The 26,007-nt window shown below is 33.8% G+C and overlaps 2 protein-coding genes across 4 annotated transcripts; both read right to left on the bottom strand.

Moving 5' to 3' along the window:
- Positions 1–2,097: 2,097 nt before the first annotated feature.
- LOC133312116 (uncharacterized) lies at positions 2,098–2,689 on the bottom strand. Its single transcript, XM_061513269.1, has 2 exons — positions 2,525–2,689; positions 2,098–2,451 (listed from the first exon to the last, which is right to left on the bottom strand). The coding sequence occupies exons 1-2, from the start codon at positions 2,687–2,689 to the stop codon at positions 2,098–2,100; spliced, it is 519 nt and encodes a 172-aa protein (XP_061369253.1).
- Positions 2,690–4,288: 1,599 nt separating this feature from the next.
- LOC133312126 (galactokinase-like) lies at positions 4,289–11,359 on the bottom strand. Of its 3 annotated transcripts, XM_061513276.1 has the most exons (12): positions 10,974–11,359; positions 10,450–10,496; positions 9,651–9,745; positions 9,424–9,506; positions 8,042–8,110; positions 7,187–7,372; positions 6,354–6,488; positions 6,049–6,183; positions 5,818–5,888; positions 5,113–5,190; positions 4,736–4,877; positions 4,289–4,640 (listed from the first exon to the last, which is right to left on the bottom strand). In XM_061513276.1, exons 1-12 carry the CDS (start codon positions 11,313–11,315, stop codon positions 4,530–4,532), a joined length of 1,494 nt encoding a protein of 497 aa, XP_061369260.1. In that variant the 5' UTR covers positions 11,316–11,359; the 3' UTR covers positions 4,289–4,529. The 3 variants fall into 3 exon arrangements, with proteins under 3 accessions (XP_061369260.1, XP_061369261.1, XP_061369263.1); XM_061513277.1 differs by lacking the exon at positions 8,042–8,110; XM_061513279.1 differs by lacking the exon at positions 10,974–11,359 and having other exon boundaries at positions 10,404–10,461.
- Positions 11,360–26,007: the final 14,648 nt, after the last annotated feature.

The following is a 26,007-nucleotide window of genomic DNA, read 5'->3' as shown; positions in this document are numbered from 1 at the left end:
TGTTTCACTTTAGGGTTTAGAGTAAACAAATTCCTACCGGGTGTGGTGTGGTCCCTGTGTGAGTAAAGTGGTCCATGGTTAACCCAAGAACAATTAAAAACCACATGCAAAGTGTTGAAAAAAAAATGCATGTTCCATTTGTCTGTTTGTTTATTGTTTTTTATTGTTTAAGTGGACCACATGTCTTGCCTTTGTTTTATGAGTAAGTACCCATTTTTGAAGTAGTCACTGGATTAAAGAAAGCTACCTTTTTTTTTGGTTTGTACAGATGTATGAATATATAGTGATTGTTTATCATCATAGTGGTGTTTTAATTAGAGATGAAGATGTAGTGCTTACCTATGTAAATGGGAGAGTAGACTCACTGCCTGAGATAGATATTGATTACTGTAATTTGCGTGACCTTAACACTCTGTTTGAGCAATTTGGGTATGAAAAATGCAAAAAGATGATGTGGCTAAAGCCTGGTGAACCCAATTTGGAACAAGGCCTCAGACCACTTAGTACCAATTCTGATGTATGTGCCATGTGTGAGGCTGCTTTAGGTAATGGCAATGAGACACATGTGTATTTTGAAGACTGCATTTCAATTCCTCAGTTTGGTTCACCTGAACATGACAGTGCAGAGGATAATGTGGTTAATTCCACATATAATAAGGACCATGCACAAGATCATGATAGGGTGAATTCGGAGCATGAGATTTCACATGATCATAGGGTTAATTCGGATGAGGAGGTCTCACATGGTGATGGGGTGAATCATGAGCAAGAGGGTGCAGAGGATGGTGGTCATTCATCCAAACATGACAATGCAGATGATGAGGTTGCTTCTTCAGATTCAGATTCATATGAGAGTGCAGAGGATGAGGCATACAAGCCTCCCCCCCAGGTGTTGAGGACCATTCAGATGATGAAACAGAACAGACTGCACCATTGGTGGGAAAAAAGGCTTGCAAAACAGACCCCAAGGAAGAAGGCATACAAGAAGGATGGCAGCAATGAAGACACTAATGATGTAGTTGATGAAGAGGAAGACCAAATGTGACCAATGAGACATTAACTGTAGCAAGTAGTGGCACTAGGGCCAGATTCATGAGCTTCATGTCCACAGCAGGGTTGAAGCCACCAAGACCAGCCCCACAAAATTGATTGGAATACTGTGTAATCAATGACATTAGGCCATTTTTTGTATGCCTCTGATATAGGAATTGATTGGAATTGTAATTAGGGTATTTTTTGGAAATACTTCGGTATTGGCCCTGTTGAAATATGTCATTACGCCATTTTTTGTATTGCCTCTGGTTATGGCCAAAGTTAGTAGGAACATTATGCTTTTTTGGAACACATATGTATTGGCCTTCATGGAAATGTGTCAGTGTGATTTTTTTGTATGATTGTGGCATGTTGTCCAACATGGTTAGTACTTGTAACTAGGATGTGATGAAATGAATGCAAAATGTTTGGTTACTATCTGTCTTTGCTGTCATTACTGTATTCAATGTGCAATTTTAAATTTTGGTCCACACCATCTGTCATTACTACTTCTACTGATACAGTTTCTGGTTTCTGTCAACACTGGTATTTTTCTTGTGTTTGATGTGTCCATTTTAGGGTCATGTGTAGCTTCACTGCACTTATCATCCATCAGAAATTCAGTTCCCTTTTAAGTCCTCAACATTTTTTTATCGAGGACCTTTTTAGTCCTTGTTTACTAACACATAGACCCATAATGGTCCCCAACAATTTTATCGGGGTCCTTTTTGGTCCCTGTACCCATTCTAGTAACACGAGTGCCACCATTTGCTATTAACAGACCAGCAATGTCATTTCCCCTTGTACATACTGATTTCAGTCATGACTTACACAATTAACTTCTGCATAAATCACACCATCACATTCTTAGTTTAGTGTTTATACAACACTTTGTGCCAACAGACATAACTTCAAATACATTAGCCATTTTATATACATTGCATGAACAATATTTCTTTATATTTCAACACTGGTCCTTCCATTAGAAATCTTTACATTCCAAAATTATTACAACATGTAATGGTACATACACCAGCAAATCTCAACAGAACCACATTTTTTATTTCAGTCCAGCCTACTTGCAAGATATATACATATTACAAACACAACAATAATGGATCCAGCAAACACCCTAGCACACCTACACACATGCTTAATTTCCTTCTCCACCCTTTCAAACTCTGCATGCATCTTCATTGATAGTTCATTAATGTTTATATGGTGCTCATTAATCTTCTTTTTGTGGTCATTCATCTCTAGCTGCAGTTCATCATTGAGCTTCATGTCCACAAACTTCAACTTGAATTCCATTTCAGCTACATTCAACTCTAGCGTAGTAATTCTCCAATCTTCCAGCTCCATGGTATCAGATGTAGCATCATCCACCCATGTAAAAAAGTTGCAGTATGACTTCTTTTCCTAACACCAAATTAAACCAAACTATTAATAACATTCAACTTAGCCAAAGAACGCATGCAAACAAATACCTCACCTTGAAATTGGGACACCCAAAAAATGCTCTATTTGGGTTTCTAATGGTCTTGTAAAGAACATTGTGCCTCCCACATTTGTACAATGGAGCAGCTCTCCTTCCTTGACTTCTAGACCCAAATGAACTACAAGGGCTTAAGCTCCCCCTCTCAGAAGAAATATTCATCTCCTAAACACTAAGTTTCAAATAACGCACAAAATTGAAGATAATCCCTAAATCAGTAAACCCTAAATCAGTAATCCCCAAATTCAAACGTTCAATCTTTGATTCAATCCCCTCCTAATGTCTTTATGTGAACCCTACACCATACAACGACGTTCCTGTGAAGCAATTAAGGGGGAAGGACAACTTAATGTTCAATTGGTTTCTCCAATTGATTCTGAGCAACGTGGACGCTGGTCTCCAGACGACGTCGTTTCCCCTCCAACGTGGCAGTTGAGCATGGCCATTAATGTTACACATCAGCTCCGTCAATGACGCAGTCTGTTTGGGACTAACAGAAGCAATGTTATAAAACCGGACCGACCTGGCCGGGTCGACCCAGAAACCGGTGAACCGGTCATATAACCGGTCCGATTTTCATATTAGACCGACCATGTTACAGAACCGGTGTGACCCAGTGCGAACCCGATTGATTTTCGTAAAAATCGGTGACCCGGTCGGTTCAACCGGTGACCCGGCTCGGTCTATAAAAAAAACTAATTTAGTTTCATAAATTAATGTCTTCTTTTTTTTTACTTTCAAACACAAATGATTTGTTTTCTTTTGAAATATTTGACTGATTTGTAATTTATTTTATTAGATTATATACCTACAACACTAATATTATCTTGATTATGCAATATGCAGGAAATTTTGATTTGATTTATGGTTAGAGATGTCATTTACTGAACCTAAAATACTAGTATCACAAATATTATATATTTGATTGATCTTTTGTTGGACAATGACGTGTAATTTATTATTTCATATTAAAATATTTGAAATTGATATATTTTTTTACAAGTATTTAAGTATATTTATAATTTTTTTAATATAAATTGTAAATTTACATATACTTACCGGGTCAGCGGTTGAACCAGTGACCCAGTACCTTGACCGGATCAATAACCGGGCCGGATTTAATAGCATTAAACAGAAGGACTAACGTGGGACCTATTTGTCTTTGTTGGAGACTTCCAAGCTATTTTATTTTTGTTAGGGACTAGAATGGGTACCGAATTTTTTGTCAGAGACCAAAATGGATATTTACTCTGTTATTAATTCAAACTATTATGCCACCATTTTTATAGCAAAAAAAAATTATTAACTTGTACTCTTTTGACACAAGTTAAGAAACGAAAAATAAGAACTATTAAATGAAATGTACAGGTATTTAATATCTTTAAAATTTAAAAGTATTTAAATTTTTTTAAAAGTAATAAAGATGAGTAATAAATATTATTTTATTCTTTAACATATGCCATAAGGCCACACATGTAACATTGCCACCTATGTATAAAAAAAAAAAAAAACATTGCTACCTTTTTTTCTACCATCATATTTCACAGATCACAGTCCACCACCCTATCTCATTCACACACACCTAAAATCAGTGCTCTTAAAAGTTAGAACTGAGTCTTCAGAGTGACATTGTCAACACAATCATTTGTGTACAAAGAGACTCCTGTAGAATTGTGCTTATGTTGCTTTCAAAAAATCTGAATATTTACCATTTTCAAGAAAGAGCTTTCATCTGAAAAGCTTTCTAAATGAAGATGTGATAAAATGCTGTTCTATCTCATAACATAAGCTGACTTCACTGCTTACCGGAAAATATAATGTTCCTCAAAGTTAATTATTGCTTTGCATATCTAACTAAAGTGATTTTCTATGACAACGATAGGATATCACTGAATTGTGTTCCATCAGAGATTACACGTGACACTTTTATGTAGATCTTTTGGCAAATCCTAAGATGTTTACGGCCTTCAAGAGTGAAAAAGAACAAGGAATTGTTACAATACTAGAACTTGAAAATGGCAGCACCAATCGATGGCTTAGAAGCAAATACATAAAGGTCAACATCATTCTTGCTGATATCCCCCTTGTCGATCCTAGACTGGTAGAAACGTTCCTGATATACATTCGGAATCTATTATCAATTACTTGCTTATTGCACTCAATGTGTAACTCTGATTGTTGAGTAGTAAGCATTATATAACAGCAAACCTTCAAATCAAGGATAAATTGTGGGACAATGCTCTCCTTCACCAAAGCAACAACACAACCACCCCATCCAGCTCCAGTAAGCCTTGCCCCCAAAGCACCATTTTGGCAACAAATTTTGACAAGCTCCTCCAACTCCGAACAACTGATTCCATGAACAGGAAAAAAAAAATCATTTTTTTGTTGTAAAAAAGAGAGAGATGATATTGTACAAGCAGCATTTTTTAACCAGTAATTTGAAGGTTTAAAGAGCTCATAAAACACAAATCATATCCTAAGCAGAGAGCTCACTGGACACAGTCCAAACCACCAAAAAAATAAATTTGCATGCTCTTTTCAAATAGCAGACTGCATTTTGAAACTGTGTTACTATTTAGTACCTGCATTCGTATAAAACACTACAGCTATAATGACTCTCATTCATAAGGTCACCAAGCTTCTTTAGCATCTCCTTCTCACTGAAAAAATAATGAATAGTTAAAATCCAATAAATTTGGAAATATTGCTTACTTTTTACCAACAAAAGGACCCCATCAAATGCAACTCAATATAAGATGAACACTTGAGTTATTTTGATGAAATTACAGAGACAAAAAATATCAAACTTTCAGCTAAATTATTAACAGGATACATCTTAGAAGAAATTCAAAGTAGTCCTCATCCCATTTATACCCAAGAGGCCATGACGATATACTCCAAATGCACACATCCTTAATAATGCAAGCCTGGACGCTCGTAAGCCTAGCATATCAGATCACTAAAATTGAAGAAGCAGGAAAGTATAACAACATTTTTCCACCAGCTAATGTTTGCATGTCATAGAAAGAAAAAAGAAAAATAACAGAAATCGCATCATGCACCAAATAAACTAGAAATATTCAATAAGAGAGATTTCAGAACTTATAACTTTTCTGGGGTTAAAATATATGCTACAACGATTGGGTTTATGTTTTGGATTAGTGTTTTTTAAGTCATATCTTTATACATGGAAAAATGAAAGTCATGTCCATAAATATCTTGCCAGGGAATTACATAAAATAAAAGAGCATTTGTAAAATAGTATAGTTTCCTATCCAAAGACTCACCTTAATTTTGATGATACAATATCCTTGAAAGCATGTACCCTCCTGGCTTCTGAATACACATGGGCAGCTCTCTAAAAATAATGTCTCAAAATTAAATAACACAAAAACTACATGACAGTTGGTTTGCAACCAGTAGAGAAATTATAATTCCCACCATGTGATAGAAAAGGCACAGAAAAAAATTAGATATTGTTCAACTGGAGTAGATCACATTGAGATATATAAAAGTACCTGATGTAACTTGTAGTTCGCAGCAACTTTTATGACATCCAAATATATTGGATTACTGCTAAAAACTGAAGTGAGCCTTTCCTCAGTAATTTTCTCAATTTCTTCGGCTGTGTATGGATCTTCCTTCAAAAATTCCTGTGTGAAAAAAGGGGACTTTTTATTTGATCAAGGAAGGATTACATTATCATGAATCTAATAAAACACTACAAATTCATAAATTGAAGTAACAGTCATGATGTATTCATGAGGGCAAGATTTAGAAATTTAAAAGATAAAACAAGAATGATATAATGAGGTAAAATTACCTTGACAGCAAGGATAGGATCAGAAGATTTATGACTACTTGCAAATGATAAGCATAACCCTTCAACATCAGAGAGTGTATTAACTTTTGAAATTGCCTCTTGTGGTTTCATTCCTAGCTTTATGCCAAGAACAATCTGGAAAATTTTACAGTCACACATTGCAAGTTAAAATATATAAACAGCAACAAAAGAGGGAATCATGCAGGTCTGCTAAACAAAAGAGGACTAGTATGTACATAAAAATACACAGCACATAATGATTGCCCTTTTGCCTCCAACATTAAAGGAACAAAACAATCTAGAATTAATGAACAACAGATTTCACTTTTCTTCTTCCTATTTAATAAAATATGTAGCTAATGCAAAACTTTAGATTTTGAGATATGAAAGAACTTAAATCTTATTAGACTCAACGAGTCTACCTATCCATTAAGTTAAATGTGTACTCTGACAGGTTAAAAGACAATCATAAATTAAGAATCATGTTTACCACTTGTCAAACATAAATAGAAAGAGTTTTAATGTATAATCAATTAATATTTTCTTGAAAGATATCAAGAAATTAATAAATTCCAACATGAATATTTTTTCCATTTTCATTTTATAAAAGGCCATGTGATTATTATTATTATTTTGTCAAATGCCTAGAGTTGCGAACTAGGGAAGGGTACATCGTGCAAATGCAACACAGGAGCAAGGTAGTCACCAAGGCTGATTGCATCTGCATCCCACCCTCAACCTCCATCCCTGACACCATAGTTCACATGATGCTGGGGGCAGCCAATAAGTATACAGAATGAAAAATACAAAATCTTAAATTGAAAAGTACTTACGGACGCCAAATGACATTCAACAACCCTATTATTATAATTTGTAGCGGCTGTCACAGCCTTTTGAGACTCAGCCAAAGAATGTGCTATTATGAACGTCCCACCACTAGGAAGTTGCACATCTGTGGCACGGATAGGGTTAAAATCAATCAGCTCTGCGAACCCAGTTTTGGCCATGACAGCGATTGCCTATCAAATACAAACAGGAAAATGATACAAGTCCTGATACATGGTCAGATGTTCTAAGAGCAAGATCCATTGGTTTCACTGACATATCTAAACTATCCAATAGATAAAATCATAAAAACTTTGTAACAATTCAAATCCATTCATAAAAAAGCTATCATAAAAGCTGGACGGAAGCAGAGTACTGTAACAAGACTTCAACTGCAGTTTGGAGCCTACATTAATTTTTTAATTCAGGCCTCATATAAAAGGAATTATCAGTAACCAGCATAAAAGTTCAATGAAATGAAAAATTTAGAAACATAAAATACAGCTCAACCTGTTACTATCAAAAGATTGGCTCTAAACTGTATTTGATACTGTAAAGAGTTCGTGTTTCAAAATTTACACTTCATATGATAATAAACAGAAAGAAAGGCCTAAGTAGAATCTCCTAATAATAGCTTTACTCTGAATAATAGATTAGAAAAAATACAAATACATTCACCTGAGGTTCTATACAGTGCTAATTAGTTAAACAAAGCTAGTCAATCAGTGCCAATTTGCAAGAGGCTGTTATGAAGTAGTTACCAAGGTTATCATAAGAAGGTGATTGGAAGCCTATACATTCATTGGAACAAATTTGCATTAAAATTACAGTAGAAAACTAATGCAACAAAATAGGCATACAACCTGATCCATCCCTCCAGATTGTGTTCCTATGTGTTTTTCACATTCACATGTAAGTTGTGCAATTTCTTTCTGTCAACAATGTATTGAGTGTTAGATACATGAAATGTAAATAATTTAAAGAAAATAAAATTGCATTCCAAAGGCATGTTTCCACTGTTAGAGTTAGCCCTGTGGTAATTTGTCACTTCATGGCGGATGTAATTGTACTGTATCTCAGATAATAGACAAGCTATAGACAAAAGCTAAAATTAATTATTACATAAAACAGTAGATAATTAGCTTGTTGCAATATTAAGGGGGGAAAGTACACTAGAAAACAAACATAAAAACGGAATTAAATCATGAAGAAATCAAGGTTTATAAATGTTAGGCACGAGGCCCAGCCTTAACATAATGTTGAGGGTAGGACCTGGAGTGTTTATTCCCAAAGGAATAAAAATGAGGAATCCAAGGATTAGTTGAGGCGGCTACAACAGCAGGTAGGGAAGTTAGGAAGGAAGAGCAGTTAAATAGGTGGGATTGTGGGAAATGCACGAAGTTGGTTAGGATGGAATAATAGTTTGTCAACTGAGATTTCTCATTTGTAAGTGTTGTAGTTCCAAATCAGTTAGAAATGAATCAAGTGACGACCATATAAGTCTGAAAGACTCATAAACCTACAACTTTAAGATTTTGGATTGAGATATGGTGTTATGATGTTATCCCACTTATTGTGGTTTGTCTTTTGACCCATTGGTGGAGGTATATTTTGCAAAGGGTTTCAGGCTCCCAGATGAGAGATACTCTCCCTTGTATTCTCTCTCTCCATAACATAATAATAACAGAATTCTTCTTCCCCATCTCTCCAGTTTCTTTCTTTACCTACCACTCAACGTTGCAACTCTAGTCTATTTTAGTACAGATCCCTATCAACAAAACATTAATTTCAACTGTCACAGAATTTTTTGAAATAAAGATACTTAAATGAACAACATATGAAATTCCAGTAACACTATCCTATCAGTGGTGATACTGATAAAGGATTAAGATATGCTATTGCTTTCACATACTTCAAAAAATCAGGTATCATTTCTGTTACCTGAACAACAGGCAAAATATCCATTAGAACTGTCATACATGACATATCCTTATAATTACAATGAACAAAAAATTATGATCGCAGGAGTTAAATGTTACAAGTCCCATATTGGTTGCCTATACAACTAATGTGGAGTTTATAAAGCCTTGGGCACTCCCACCCTTTGAGCTAGCTTTTGGGGTGGTGATCTCAAGGTCCGTAACATTAAATCAAAAACATTTCATAATGCCAGAATTTAGCTAGATTGTCCACGTCGATTCCATTCAATTTATCTAGAAACTACATTCCAGCATAGATGGAATACCTTTGGGAAGTTCACACCAAAAGCGGCCATAATTGCAATTGTAGAAGAACAAACAAATGCTGTTGAGCTTGATAGTCCTGACCCTTTATAAAAAGTAAATATTGTTCATTAACAAACAAAAGACAAGGCTCTATCATCTCTAACAAAGTATTAAAGATGACTGTAATCATGAACGAAGTTTGGTTAATTAACAGAACCATTCTAAATTAAACAAATGAACAACACACCTGTCAGAACTGTCCCATCAACAAGAACATCAAGTCCAACCGGTTGACCAACATCCACTCCTTTCAATTTTACATAGTCATAAAATCCTTTGTACCTAAAAATACCACACTATCAATGGATGAATAATTAAAACATAATAAAACATTTTTGTTCTTGTCATTAAAAAGAAAGTTTACACAAGAAGATGGTAAACATCTATCATTCATAGCTACAACATATTTTCTGTTCACAAGAAGAAATACATCATTAAAACAACATATGAGCACTATTTTTTAAATTTAAATAAGTACATTAAATTAGAGTAACTAAGGCCCTGTTAGGATAAAATACTTATATATGAGTACTTATTAGAATAAAGCTTGTTAAATAAATCTACTGTCATAAATGCAGTCTAAAATAAATTAAACAAAATTTTGATAGATAAGTTCGAGAAGCGATTAACCGATTATGCAAAAAAAAAATGAAATTTTAACAATTCATGTTAATTTAGAAAAATTCACTTATAAAAACAGCTAGTACCTAAGCTATATTTATCTTTAGAAAATGCATATTTTCATAAGTTTCAACATTTACCTTAAAGAAAATAAGCTCAAAACAACTTATATGGGTTTCAAAAGTTGTTTTAAGAAACTCATTCAAACACAACCCGACCACTTAAGCGGTGTTTGCTCATCGAAACTATGCCAAAAACACTAACGACTTGAATAAAAAACAATTTGCATTTATATCAACCAGAACTTGCAAATATATACCTTAAAACAAGAGAAGAAAAAGAATTGAATATTCTAACCCACCCACCCACAAACAAAATAATGTCCCCATTTGTGATTTTTCAAGTCCAATACCTGCAACAACATCCATATCAATATCAGCACCTTTTATCTCAAATTTATTCGGTTGGGTTTATATAATAAATAAGAGTGCAAATATTGTAACAACCAGGGTTAGTGCAAATATTACCACCAATCAATTTTATCGTTAGATCGATTATGTTGATTCTTTGTATGGTTACGATCGCCAGAAAGCATTAAATATAAAAAATTATAACTATACAAAGTGGAAATAAATATAAAGTATTAAATATGGAAAATCATGACCATTGAAAATAAATATAACCGTTAGATAAACATAATTGATCTAACGATGAAATTGATTAATAGTAACATCGATAATAATACTAATTGGTTGATACAATATCCTACCCTAATAAATAATATATAATAAACAATAATAAAATATAAATAAAAAAAACACAAAAAATCTAAAAAATGAAATTTATTTTTTTTTAGAAAGAAAAGCAGCCAAACATTAATTTGCAAAACCTGGTTGGGATTAGCAGGATAAGTGCACAATGGATACTTATGATGGTTGGAATTAGCAATCCTTAGAATGTTTTGGGTTGGGACTTTCCGAATAGCTACGATGGTGTCTTGGCGGATGGCCATGGGCAACACAGAATAACCCTCGTAGTCTATGTGCTCACCGATCAAGTTCACTCTTCCTGGTGACCGACCAATCACCTCAGGAGGTTCACCGAACAGTTCCACAAACTTTGACTTCAATTCATCGAAACGACGCTCAGCTTCCTCCTTATCAGTTCCTACACCGTACACAGGGTCCAGTGTGTCGTATATAGGGACCGGAAGGTCCTCATGCTTTGCCATTTTTTATAATTATTCAGAATTCGAAGAATCGATTTTTTCTCGAATCAAATGTTTGCAGGGTGTACTCAACCATCTACTTATTGGTTTTATGTTAAAATGAAAAAATAAATAAATAAATAAATAAATATTTTCAAAGTACACTCGAATGTTGTTAAAATTTTGAGTAAAATACCTTTCTTTTACTGCTATACGGGAAATTACTCCTTTATGTAAAATAGATAGTGAATTTGTTTCTATTTTTCGTTGAATTTTTTTTATACCTCAATAGATAATTTGATAAGTTAATGATTTTTTTTTTTGTGTTTCGAAATATGATTAACCAACATTTTAACTAATTGATTTGTTTTCAGCAAAAAATATGGAGTCTATTTTAATTCTTTAAAAAAAAATTCAACATGTGATTTCTCTGAAATTTAAAATAGATTCTGTTAGTCGAAATTGTGATCTCTATGAGATTCAAAGAAGACTCACGTTAGTCCCACTCAAAAGAATTAATATGGATCTAATTTAAATTTTAGAGGAACCACAAGCTATGAAGCACTGACACTTCAAAAATCTTGACGTATCGTGTCCGACACTTCCTGACATTTCGACACTTCCCGATGTCAAGCGGGTACAGGGGAAGCCGGTGGCGGGGGCACCACCAATGAGCCAAGTCTCCAAGTACACCAAGTGGGTCCGGCACCACATCTCAACCCAAAACCTTAAGGCATTGGGTTCATGGGTCCTTCCACTTATATACTCTTCACTTAGCTCATTACCAACCAATGCGGGACTCATCACACTTGAATATCCCAACAATCTCCCCTTCAAGTGTGAAACCCACCATTGGTATGCTCCCCCTCAACCGAGTACCCGAAGCGCAAAGTACTCCACCCGCCTCCTAGGCTAGCTCGAGCCTAACCCGACTCTGATACCACTGTCAGGCGGGTCTAGGGGAAACCCGTGGCGGTGGGCCACCACCAATGAGCTAAGTGGAGCAAATACATCAAGTGGGTCTGACATCACATCTCAACCCAAAACCTTAAGGCATTGGGTTCATAGGTCCTTCCACTTATATACTCTTCACTTAGCTCATTACCAACCAATGTGGGACTCATCACACTTGAATACTCCAACAATCTCCCCCTCAAGTGTGAAACCCACCATTGATTTGCTCCCCCTTAACCGAGTACCCTAGAGACCCAAGTACTTAACCCGCCTCCTAGCCAATCACCAGGCTAGCTCGAGCCCAACCCGACTCTGATACCAATGTCAGGCGGGTCCAGGGGGAAGCCCGTGGCAGAAGGCCACCACAAATGAGCTAAGGCTACACCAACCGTAGCAATTGAATCTGACACCATGTCTCAACCCAAAACCTTAAGGCATTGGGTTCATGGGTCCTTCCACTTATATACTCTTCAATTAGTCCATTACCAACCAATGTGGGACTCATCACACTTGAATATCCCAACAATCTCCCCCTCAAGTGTGAAACCCAACATTGATATGCTCTCCCTCAACCGAGTACTCCTGGCACAAGTACTCAACCCGCCTCCTAGCCGATTACCAGGCTAGCTCGAGCACAACCCGGCTCTGATACCAATGTCAGGCGGGTCCAGGGGAAGCCCGTGGCGGGAGACCGCCACCAATGAGCCAAGTTACTCCAAGTACACCAAGTGGGTCCGACACCATGTCTCAACCCAAAACCTTAAGGCATTGGGTTCATGGGTCCCTTCCACTTATATACTTTTCACTTAGCCCATTATCAACCAATGTGGGACTCATCACACTTGAATACTCCAACACCCGACACTCCAATACTCGTTGCAAAGATTCAAAAAAAGGTTCAAAAGTTACGTTGCGTTGCATTTTGAGTTCTAACTATTAGAATGATTACGATTTTATTGAGTTTAATATAAATATTTGGGATATCTTATATTTATTTGCAAAATTGATGAGTATTATAAGTTTAGCTTTATTTTTTTGTTAAATTATTAAGTACTAAATATAATCTACACTACATAAATTAAAAATATTATATAATATCAAAACGTGTCCTAACGTGTCAAAATTTAACATTTTTTAGAATTAACGAATCGGAGTGTCGTGTTGTGTCGTATACTGTGTCCCGTATCAGTGTCGGTGTAACATAGACCACAAGTTGATTCTTTTTCTAAAAGATTAAATTGAACACCGTAATATTTGTCGAGGATTAAAAAGTACTCTAAAATTTAAAAAGGAGGTGTAATGGGGAGTGATTTAACTCTAAAAAATTTATCTATAAAGGGGATTTAATAAAAGTAAGGTTATGTAGTTATATTAATAAAAATCATATTTAAGTATAGAATTATCATTATGATATGTAAATATGGTTGAAGATTATATATTAAATTATAAGAATATTTTTTTTGTCAATATATATAGGAATATGATATTATGTTTATCTTTTTTTTTTATGTATATCCTACTTATTTTTCTCCAATATACTTATATCATAATCTCAACTGACTATCATATTTCGTATACATGTTACATTTTTCTTTTAATAACGTCGGTTATATGGTTGTGTAGTCATGATTAAAGTTGAAAATATTGTTAAAGAGTAAGTTACTAATTTATTCTATGTTCTGCTTGTTAGTTAGCGAAGAGTTGCTTACTATGAGTTGCTTACTATGCGTTTGTATCTATACAAGAGAAGTGATATATTGTCAGAACACTAAATCCTTTACTGTTACTATTTTTTATTTCCCTTGTTTTCCATCAAGAACGTAACATTGATGCTTTCATTATCTGAGTTCCACCACCACCATGAAAGTGGAGGATGTTGCATAGATTGTAGCCTCTCTTCAATAATGCCTCAATGGTCATCAAAAGCGTTTTGATGACCATCAACCACTGATTCAACAATAACTTTCCCGGATTGTTGATGTGCCTCTGGAAAATGCGATTTTCCAAGCTGGAAATTATAATAATTAAGTAATAAAAGAGCAATTTAAATACATATTTACTTATTATCTTGATTCTTTTATGTAAATGATATTTCTCACCTATTGATTGTGTTTTTACAGGAAAAAAGAAATAAAAAAATATAAAAGTCTGTTAACGCAATTCCAGACGGGTGCAGTGATATGCCTTCAGCATATGGGAAAAGCAGACAAAACTGGAGCCAAATGGAGACTTGCCAAAATGAAGATCCACACTCATAGCGTGGATTTCACGCTGATGGCGTGAAGAACCAGAAACTCCCACGCTCATAGCGTGGAGTTCACACTGATGGCGTGAAACCATCCTTTCTCCCACGCTCATAGCGTGGATTTCACGCTGATGGCGTGAAGATTCAGAGGTAACCACGCTCTTGGCGTGGAACTGGCGCTGAGAGCGCCAGTTTGCGGAGATCACAGCCCGTGCTTTTCAAGAGGGAAATTTTGGAAGATGAAAAAGAAGATTATAAAAAGGAGGCTCAGCACAGAATTAGGTATTCTTGACCTAAGGAGACCGTCGTGCGTCAAAAGGAGAGCTCCGGAGAGAAATTCTTGATCTTCTTCTTCTTCTTTTTCTTCTTCTTCTCTTTTACTTTATGTTTTTATGAATATTGGATTTTTAGCCATGATTATGTTTGGCTAGTTACTTTTTATTGTAGTTAGGGTCACAAACCCTATGTGAACCCTTGTTACGACGGATTGATTTATAATTGCTCGTTTATATAATTATCTTTATCTCTACCCTGTTCGTATTTGATATTTTCTTTATTAGAATTGATCACTCTAATAGTTGATAATAGTCTGAGGGTTAGAACACTAGATAGGAATATTGGGGTTTTCATCCTGAAAGAGGGTAGGATAACGGTTCGTATGCATGCTAGGAATAGATGTGTATTGAATTGCGGATGCCTAAATTATAGAGTTCGTCGCTTAATTTTAATGAGGGATTGCTAAGGGATTAGGATTTCAAATGAGATTAAAGGGTTAAATTGCCAAGGGATTGAGATTTAACTAATTATTTTATATAATAATTTATCCGAGTAATTTTATAAATGAATATTGTAAATCAATCCAACGTAAGAAGTGGGGATCATAAGGTGAGTGCGCTCTAGCTACAATGTTTTTCTCATATTTTCAAAACATCAATTCTTTTTATTATTCTTTTTCTCATAATTAAAAATACAAAAACAAGTCCTTATTTTCAGTTCTCGATTTCACACAAATTGATAATATTTGTCAAGACCATTTGAACTCATCCATTCTTGAAAAGAATTATTAATTGATATTCGACCCAATCCCTGTGGAAACGATACTTTACTTACTATCTATATTACTTGTGTGATCGGTATACTTGCCGGGAAGTATCAATTGTCAATTAAGTTCAGCAACTCAGTGAATTTGTAATGGCTCTTGATGCGTGTTTTTGCGAGTTCTCATCATAGTCCAATGTTGGCCATTCCCCATTTCAGCCCCCAACACACAATCAATGAAAGTTAAAAATTGGAGTTATTTGTTTTATAAGTGAAGGTGAAAAATTAATATTTCCTTTTCATTATACGTTGCAGAACCCGTAATTCATTACGGTCTTCATGAGTGCCTTAGGACTTACTCGTTAAAATACATAGGGTTTTTAGTTTTCATACCTTCATCACTCGAAGACACTAAAAAGGATATGGTCTATTAATGTTGATCCACACGATCATTCCTTGATGACGTGTAAGAACTCCTTCTTCTTGATCCCTCCTTCCTTGGTTGACTGCTAGGCGAATGCAAGGTGGAAGGATATCAAGTGTTTGGGTTTATTTTCTCAAGACTATGATCATTTCTTGAGGTCAAATGTGGGGCTTGTAATGCCCAGTCACTTGCAAGATCAATGACTGTCCCCACAAACTAACATGAGACTTTTCAGCGTGCTTTGTCCTCGCTCGCACATTTTCTAGGAAAACTTCTCTGGAGGTCACCCATCCTAGAATTAATTCTTATAAGCTATCCCCAATTATACAGTTTCATACTGCACAGTCCTTGAAATCCCTCTCTTTCGGGGATTGATTCGATTCATTCATGTCCACCCCAGCTGCAATATTTGGCATGAGTCACTCATTGTCCATGCCCTTTCGTACCGTCGATAACAACCTGCCCTTGCCAGCACTTGGGATGTTACATATCCACCAACTTTCGTCTTGTTCGTCCTCGAACACACCATACTGGAATCCCTCTCTTTCAGGTAGGAATGTAAATGGGCCAGGCTGGCCCAGCCCAGCCTACATTGAGCCCAGCCCAGGCCCGACCTTTCAGAAAAGTAGAGTAGGCTTAGGCTTATAAAAAAGCTTTTTTAACAAATAGGCCATAGGCCAATTTTGTCAAGCCCGGCCTACAGCCTTGTAGGCTGGCCTATTTAATTTATTAAAATAAAATAATAAAATAATATTTATTTTATGTGGCAAAGACGCAAAGTACCAAATACCAATATCTCTTACTTTTTGTGCTATTTTATTTTATGAAAAGAAAAACTTGTTTAATGTCTCCAAATTTTACATGCTGTTGCAGCTTAATACCAAGGAGTAATGGGTACCTTGCTGGATTATGATGTTACTGATGAAGATCTTTCAATAATACTCTTATTTCCCTTGTCTTGATGGTGGTTTAAAGATTTTTAGATAAATGACATTCTCTTGTAGACTTTATTTCAGCTTTCGGTAATTGTATTTTTCTTATTTTCTCCATTTCTTTGACTCTATTCCTCTATGATATACATTCTAGAGCTGGGGTATTATGTTGACTCTTTCTTGTTTGTCATTTTTTCTTATGAGAAGTACTAATGCATGCATGAATGGAACTTTCTTTGCTCTATATAATTATTATTTTTGCTTAGTATCTACGGTGGGAGGCCTACAAGGCCTGTATGCCATGTCAGGCTTTCTTATTTTTAAAAATGGGCCGGGCTTGGCCTACAAATAAAGCCTTTAATAGGCCAGTAGGCCAGATAGGCTGAACTTTTTTTGACGTAGGCTTGGGCCAAAAAGGCCAAAGCCCAGCCCAGCCCATTTACACCCCTACTTTCAGGTATTGATTCGATTCATTCATGTATCCCCTGTAATATTTGGCATGAGCCGCTCATTATCTATGCCCTTTCGCACCGTCGATAACTCTCTGCCTTTTCGCACCGTCGATAACTCTCTGCCCTTTCGCGCCGTCGATAACTCTCTGCCCTTGCCATCACTTCGGATGTTACATGCCCACTAGTTTCCGTCTGGTTCTTCCTCAAACACACCGTACTGAGAGAGCGGCCCTGCTCTGATAACACTTGTAACACCCGGTCCGCTTGCAAGGATCAATGATTGTCCCCACAATTTTCAACGTATTTTGTCCTCACTCACACTTTTTCTAGGAAAACTTCCCAGAAGGTCACCCATCCTATAATTGCTCCAAGTAAAGCACGCTTAACTATGAAGTTCTTCTGTTCCGGGCTACCAAATAATTTGTCAATTTACTAATCAGCCTTTGAAAAAACTAAAATCTTAAAATATAAAGATACAACCAAAATAATTTAAGATGATAAAAATATCGAAGAATAAAGGCAAATAGAAGAACATTTAAGAGAAGGATTTGGCAGAATATCAGTAAAAAAATTCTACTGTATGAAAATATTTAAGGAGAAAATGAGAGAATGCTTTTTATCACTCAATATTACCTTCATTTTATTTTGAGTAAAGCCTATTTTGGATCCCTTACAAAAACACAGTTCTCCACTTTCGTCCCTTATAAAACAAAATACCCATATTTCTAAGTCCGCTATTGACTGCAGATAACTTATCTGCAGTAACAGCAGAAAAAATGAACTATATATATATATATATATATATATATATATATATATATATATATATATATATATATAGATATGATACTTTGACACCGATTTCAAATTTTAAAATTTAATATCACATCCTAACTTTGATTTTCGCCAATCAACGATTATTATTTATTAAAGTTATTAATTAATATTAGTTCCAAATAAATAATAATCGTTGATTGACGGAAATCAACGGATAAAATTTAATGTCAAATTTCAAAATTTGACACCGGTATCAAAAGATCTTGCCCATATATATATATATATATATATATATATATATATATATATAATTTGACTTTTTTTCTTTCTATTTGTTTTATTTCAAGCAATCATTGCATAGTTAGGATCTAACTAAATCAAATAGAATCTAACTAAATAGTAATGATATAATCATTACATATATAAAAAATCTCAAGCTTTCTTATCCTTTAAATACACGTGGCACTACCATATAATCAGATTTTATTAACATATTATTTTACTATTTGCTTTATTTTATTATAATATATTATATATATATATATATATATATATATATATATATATATATATATTTATATTAGTGCCTATGGAATGGCGTCAGGCACAAATCTTTTAATTCATTCATCATTTTTTTCCATTTTTTTAAAAATAATTAATTATTATATTATTTCAATTATTTATATGTATATATATATATATATATATAATTATTTATTATTATTTTTATTTTTATATTATCACTTTAATTACTATTATTATTATTATATTTTTCCTCTCCTATATAAAATTTTGCCTTCGAAATTTAAACATACCTTCTAAAAATGTAATGGGTAATTCTGTCATAAATCTTCTTTTTCCCATGTGGTCTCGTATGGTAAAAGTCCTTCTTAGTACATTTTAATTAACGGAATTATCTTATTTCTTAGTTGCTTCAGACTTCGATCAAGGATTTGAGCCAGTCTAATCTTAATAGTCAGATTCTTTGTAACTTGTACTGAGTCTAAATCAAGATTATAAGAGGAATCTGGAATATATTTTCTAAGCAAGTTAGTAAGCAACTGTCCATATCTTTCGAAGTATTTGAAATGGATCAATATACTTAGTACTTAATTTTCTAACTTTAAGAGTCCTGCCTATATAACACCCCGTTCTAGAACCGCTTTATTATCGTTGCTTTATGATATTAAGCGCAATTTCAATCACATTAGATCAATTAAAATACGGATAAACTTTTTCTTTTTAAAACCTTGTTCCTTTTTTCCTTTTTAAGCGATACCGTATTTAAATAACCAATGAGCTAATTATAACTGTGACATTGCGGAATAGTTACATTCTTTAATATCATAATGTTCTTTAACAGACATATATATGGGGTTTTCATACATTGACATCAACATAACTATTAACTCTAATACTTAAGTATGTGAAAGTAGACCTCTAGGGCTTTCTAAAAAGGTATATCGTTATTCATTCGGTCTAATATAGCTGGAGTTATTAAACTCGCAAAATAACTTTTAAACCGAACTTTCGGAGTTGTAGCATCAACCTCAATCCTAAACTAGTACTGATATACTCAACCAATGTTCTAAGATTTTACGAGATTATAGCCTTATATGTTAGTTTCATATAGGTTCAAACCTCACTCAATTTGGCCACTTGCCAGCAAAGGCTCCTGCAACATCTGTACCTGAAAGAGGGTCCCCACAATAGAGTGAGATATACAAAAATATCACAGTAAATCAGGGATCCTTGGAGCTTCTCTCCACCCCATAGTTCACTCACAGTATAATATCAATAACAGTAAATAATGTAGTAAATACATATCGATGCAGTGTGTAAAATATCTCTAGGAGACATCCCTCGAGCTCTCATGTTGTCCTAAGGATACTCATATGTAAATAGTCCTACTAATCAGAGAATCTACCAAGTATGAATTACGCATCGTCATGCAACATACAAAACACAAGAAAACACCATCATATGCCACATCCAGTGCATACACATACGTATAGCAAAACATTAAACTACTTTATTGCATTTACATACACTATTGACAACCACTACCCATCCCGGGCTTGGTGGAACAATAAAGGGATTAATTCCCTAGGTCTGAATGCTTACCTCAATTTGCTTTCAACTCAACCTTTGTTCCCCACAAATGACAACAATCAAACTTCACAAACAAACACCAATCCAAATGAGCTAATCAAGCTCCATAGCTTCCTCCAATGGATCGTCTTTCAATGTTGGTCCACAAGGCTCAATCTTAGCAATCACATGGACACAAATCAAACATCAACCAACCAATGACTCAACAATGCAAGAAACTCAACATTTCAAGCATATCTGCTACCAAGGCATGCCAACTTTACAAAATTTATCAAAGATGATCCAATGGTTTCACAAACTCATTTTCACCAATTAAATGCCATTCTTAGCAATTTTCACAACATACACTAAGCCTCAATCCTCCTTGAACATTACCACAATCAACCCACAATGCCTTAAGGAAGGCATTCCAACTCTTCAAGAGATAATGCAAAGCTCCAAGCTCCTAGAAAAGCTTAAATTCTGTGGCCTTTACAAGTCAAATTCTCCCAACTCAAGCCTCCTTAATGGTATTCAAGCTATGGGTTGTGTTTTTCTAACAAAACTAAGCAACTTTGCCTTTTGTCCCACTTGAATCCATGAAGAAACCAAGAAGCTAGGTCTTCAAGCTTTCTCCAATGGCTTCTTCAACTTTTGAGAGAGACAGGGACGATGAAGGTGGCTCAAAATGAGTGAAATTGTCTTTTAGAAAGCATAAAGCAACTTTCAACTGGGTAAAAACTCATCTATCTATTCACCTCCATTCACCATCAAACTTAACCAAATGGCTTAGAATATTTTTTTAGTAATATTTTTAACTTTACTTTTATATTCTGGGTACTTTTGCCTGCACATAATTTTCACTGACTGCACTTTTTATCTCAAAAGTGTCCCTAATTTATTTAATTAGATATTTTACCTAATTCAACCCACTAATACAAGATTAATTGCCTAATTATATGCAATTAATTAAATATTTATAGTGATGGATATTATAGCCTACACCTGTGGTAGGAGAAAGTTTTAAAAAGACATGTTTTCCTTCTTCAAAAGTCAAAGGTTTTCGTCTGTGATCAGCATAAATTTTTTGTCTACTTTGAGCTTTTTGCAGATTTTCCTTCATCATCTGAATTTGTCTTGAGGTTTCTTGTACTAATTCTGGTCCCAATAGTTACCTTTCTCCTTTTTCAAACCAATACACTAGAGATCTACACTTTCTTCTATAGAGTGCCTCACATAGAGCCATTCCAATACTAGAGTGGTAGCTATTATTATAGCCAAACTCTATCAATGACAGATATCTATCCCAACTACTTCCTTATTCAAGAATACAAGCTCTGAGCATATCCTCTAAGGTTTGAATGGTTCTCTTAGTTTGACCATCAGTTTGAAAATGATAAGTCATATTAAGTCTTAACTTAGTTCCAAAGACTCGCAGCAAAGATCCCCAAAATCTAGAGGTAAATCTAGACACAATACTTAGAGGTACCCCATAGAGTTTTGACAAATTCTTTTATGTATAATTAGGCTAACCTCTCAATAGAATATTGAGCCCTAATTGGTAAAAAATGGGTAGATTTGGTTAATCGATCAATGATTACCCAAATTGCATCATATCTATCTTGGGTTCTTGGTAAACCCATCACAAAATCAGTGGCTACATTTTCCCACTTCCACTCTGGTATGTCTAATGATTGAAATAATTCTGAAGGCTTTTGATGTTCAATTTTTATTTTTTGACAAACTAAACATTTTGAAACATACTTAGCAATATCTTTTTTCATTCCTGGCCACCAAAACATCTTTTTGAAGCCCTGATACATTTTAGTGGAACCAGGGTAAACTGTGAACTTACTGCTATGTGCCACATCCAAAACTTCTTTTATCATTTCTTCCTTCTTAGGTCCTTTCTTGAAATTTCACCAAACCATCTTCCCCTTTAATAAATTCTTCTTGCTCCAAATTTTTTTCTAACTTAGAATCCTCTTACTGAGCTTTTCTAATTTTGTCTATTAGCTCATTACTCTTATTTCACTAATACCCAAACTTTGAGGCAACGCAATCACAGACAATCTCATATCTCTAAATTTCTCTAATAATTCCATTTCTTTAATCATTAAGTGTGACATGTGAAGAGATTTTCTGCTTAAAACATCAGCCACCACACTTGCTTTTCCTGGATGGTATTTAAGTTCAAAATCATAATATTTTAAAATTTTCATCCATCTCCTTTGTCTCCTATTTAACTCTTTTTTATCTAACAAATATTTAAGACTCTTATGATCGCTAAAAATCTCAAACTTGACCTCATACAAATAATGTCTCCAAACCTTAAATGCAAAAACTACTGTAGCCAATTCTAAGTCATGAGTTAGGTAATTTTCCTCAGAAGGTCTCAACTTTCTTGATGCATAAGCTACAACTTTTCTTTCTTGCATTAAGACACATCCTAATCCTTTTCTACATGCATCACTGTAAACCTCAAATTTTCCTAATGGATATGAAATTAGCAAAATTGGTACAGATGTCAACTTATTCTTCAAATCTTGAAAATAATCCTCACACTCTTGTGTCCAAACAAAAGGAATTTCCTTCCTAGTTAAAGGTAATACTAATTGTGAAAACCCCTTAATGAATGTTCTATAATATCCTGCCAATCTTAGGAAACTCCTGATCTCAGTGATAGTCTTAGGTCTTTCCCAATGCATTACAACTTCATCTTTACTAGGGTCAATCTTCTATATATATATATATATATATATATATATATATATATATATATATATATATATATATATATATTACTTTGACTTCTTTTCTTTCAAATTTTTTTTTATTTCAAGCAATCATTGTATAGTTAGGATCTAACTAAGTGGTATTGATATAATTATTACACATATAAAATATCACAAGCTTTCTTATCTTTTAAGTACATGTGGCACTACCATATTACTATTTAACTACCATATAATCAGATTTTATTAACATACTATTCTACTATTTGTTTTATTTTATTATGATTTATATTATATATGTATGAAAAGATGGCTAAACAATCACACAAGAGGGGGGTGAATTATGTGTTACTTCTAATTCAAGAAACAATTCAAAAATCAACTATTTAACAAGTATATCAACCAAAATGAATTGAAACAGATTGTCAACCTATTTCCCAACACAAAATAGAATTAAAACAATTCTAATAACGTCAATTCAGAGGCAATATGCAGCGGATTAAATTTGAAAGGGAAATAGAAATTTTTTAATGTTTATGCCCACCCTTTTAAGGAAATCATGCAAGAATGAATTAAAACAGAAAAGTAATTATCATAAACCCAAAAACAAATTCAATATGATATATATCAAGAATCAAAACGAAATTCAATTGATATAAATCAAAAGAGATAGGGTAAGGAAGAATCACACCACGATATATCCTGGTTCACTCTCCAACCACTTGAGAGCTACGTCCAGATTGAGATCGATCATTTTTACTATCATCAAGCTTCCAACAAGTGCTTGAAGAAACCATTTTACAACTGGAATTTTACAAGTGTATGATCACACCTTGATCACACTTAACCTACGTCCTTAGAGTCACTCCAATTGTCTCTCCAACAATTACAACAATTCACTCTTGCTAAGCAGATGTAGAGTCACCTCTCTACATTCAAACAAAAAAGAAAGAACAGAAAGATTGAGAAACAAGAGAGTAATTGAGATTTTTCTCAGGAATGTGCAAAAGCAAGCCAATATGGGTTCAATTATCAGATTTCTTTGATTCTGAATTTTTCAGTGTTAATTCTTGTGTTCAAAATCCTAATGATATGTATTTATAGGTGCCCAATAAGTTATTAGTCGTTTACAACCATTGTACATCTAAAAATTTGAATTTATTCGAGTTTAAGTCACTCGTAAAGAAAGTATTCGATTACTTTTCGGGTAGTATTCGAATATTTCTTCAAACCCAGAAAGTATTTGATTATTGTTCATCAAGTATTCAATTACTTTTCTACCCAAAAAAGTATTCGATTACTTTGCAAAAAGTATTCAATTACTTTTATGCAGACATCAGTTTTCATGCTAGTTTTCGAAATTCAATGCATCCTAATGATTTCGAGTAACTTCTAAATGATTCTAAGTGACTTCTAACATATGTATGATCATGTTTCACACTTGCATAACAACTCTTGATGTGTGTGAATATTGTATGTATGATCAAAATGAATATGTGTCACCTATATGAGCTTATAGTTTATTTTTGCACTTTCCAAGATAAAACTCGATAAACTCAATCCTATAAGTTCTATAACTCTAATAAGACTATTAAAAAAATAAAAGGTACATAAGTCTTTATTATCTTCATAGTTTGAGTCTTCTTGTACTTCTTTTAGCTTGTAAACTTTGATTTGAGCTTTGACTTTTCATATTTGAGCCTTCTTTCTATGTTTGCACTTTGTTATAGGTTTCTTGTACCATTTGTAACTTGTTGCCTTGTCTTGTAATGTTAGCTTTCATGTTGAGCAATGTTGGTACTTGTTGTTGCCTTGTTATCATCAAAACTCAATAACATAGTCTTCTTGACATATGGTTCAACAATAATATATATATATATATATATATATATATATATATATATATTACAGTGCCTATGGAATGGCGCTAGGAGCAAATCTTTTAATTCATTCGTCATTTTTTAAATAATTAATTATTATTATATTATATTATTTCAATTATTTTAATATACATTTATTTATTTTCATATTATTATTATTATTTTGAATATTACAATAAGAGATAATTTTATATCTCCTATAAAATAAGAAACATTAATTCCTAAAAAAAATAACCAAATCAATTATTTCTGATAAATTTATTAAAAAGCCTTTCAAACACTCCGCTTCATTTATTTTTTCAAGTGAACAGTCTGCTTCATAAAGGGAGGGGTTATGTAAATATATTAATTTTTTTTATATTTAATAAAAGATGCACTCAATACTAAATATTCCTCTAGCACTAAAAATATATTTTCTTAGAAGCGAAAAGACAAGTTTAGAAAAAGAATAATTTATGAGAAAAGTAATTGTCATTTTAAATGATATAAAGTTATGTCATTTTAAAAGAGATAGACATAAATTATTATTTTTTATTTAAAATTTAAATTAAAAAAAAAATCACTCACTTTCTCCCTATAATTTTCATTTCTTATATCTATCTCCCTCCTAAAATTATATAACTTTAAAATGACATACATCAAAACCAAACGAAGAAAGCAAGGAAAGAAAATAAACCATAACAATAAACCCAAAGTTGACCAACCATTTTCCAAGTATAAAAATCTAAACAAACGTGGCAACGAGTGATCGATCTAAGCACGTTCACAGGGAAAAGCAAAACATGGCTATATAGAATGGATTAGAATTAGAATTAGATTAGCAAAAATGCATAGCACTATCTCTGCGTATAGTATAAGAAGCAAAGCATGTGCACACTAACACAAACACCCTATCTTTATTCAGAGATGTAAATAGAAATCTGTTGACTGTTTCTTTACCTCCAAAATTCATAACGGTAACCAACCTCTCCTTCTTCCCTTAATTTCCTCTCTTCCACTTTTCTCTACCCCAAACCTTCAAACACAGCACAAACTAAAAAACAAAAAGAATTAAAAAATATAGTAACAATTAATTAATTAGTTAATAATAATAATAATAATAATAATAACTTTGCATTCAATTTTACTTCTTTTTGTCAATTGCCATTCTATATTATCCACACGAACCTCCTGCCGCCGATGGCCACC

Source organism: Gastrolobium bilobum, unplaced genomic scaffold, assembly GCF_033153095.1.
Source record: "Gastrolobium bilobum isolate Gb01-03AN ecotype WA unplaced genomic scaffold, APGP_CSIRO_Gbil_v1 utg11508, whole genome shotgun sequence".
Lineage (NCBI taxonomy): Eukaryota > Viridiplantae > Streptophyta > Magnoliopsida > Fabales > Fabaceae > Gastrolobium > Gastrolobium bilobum.
This window is presented reverse-complemented; position numbering and strand designations above follow the sequence as displayed.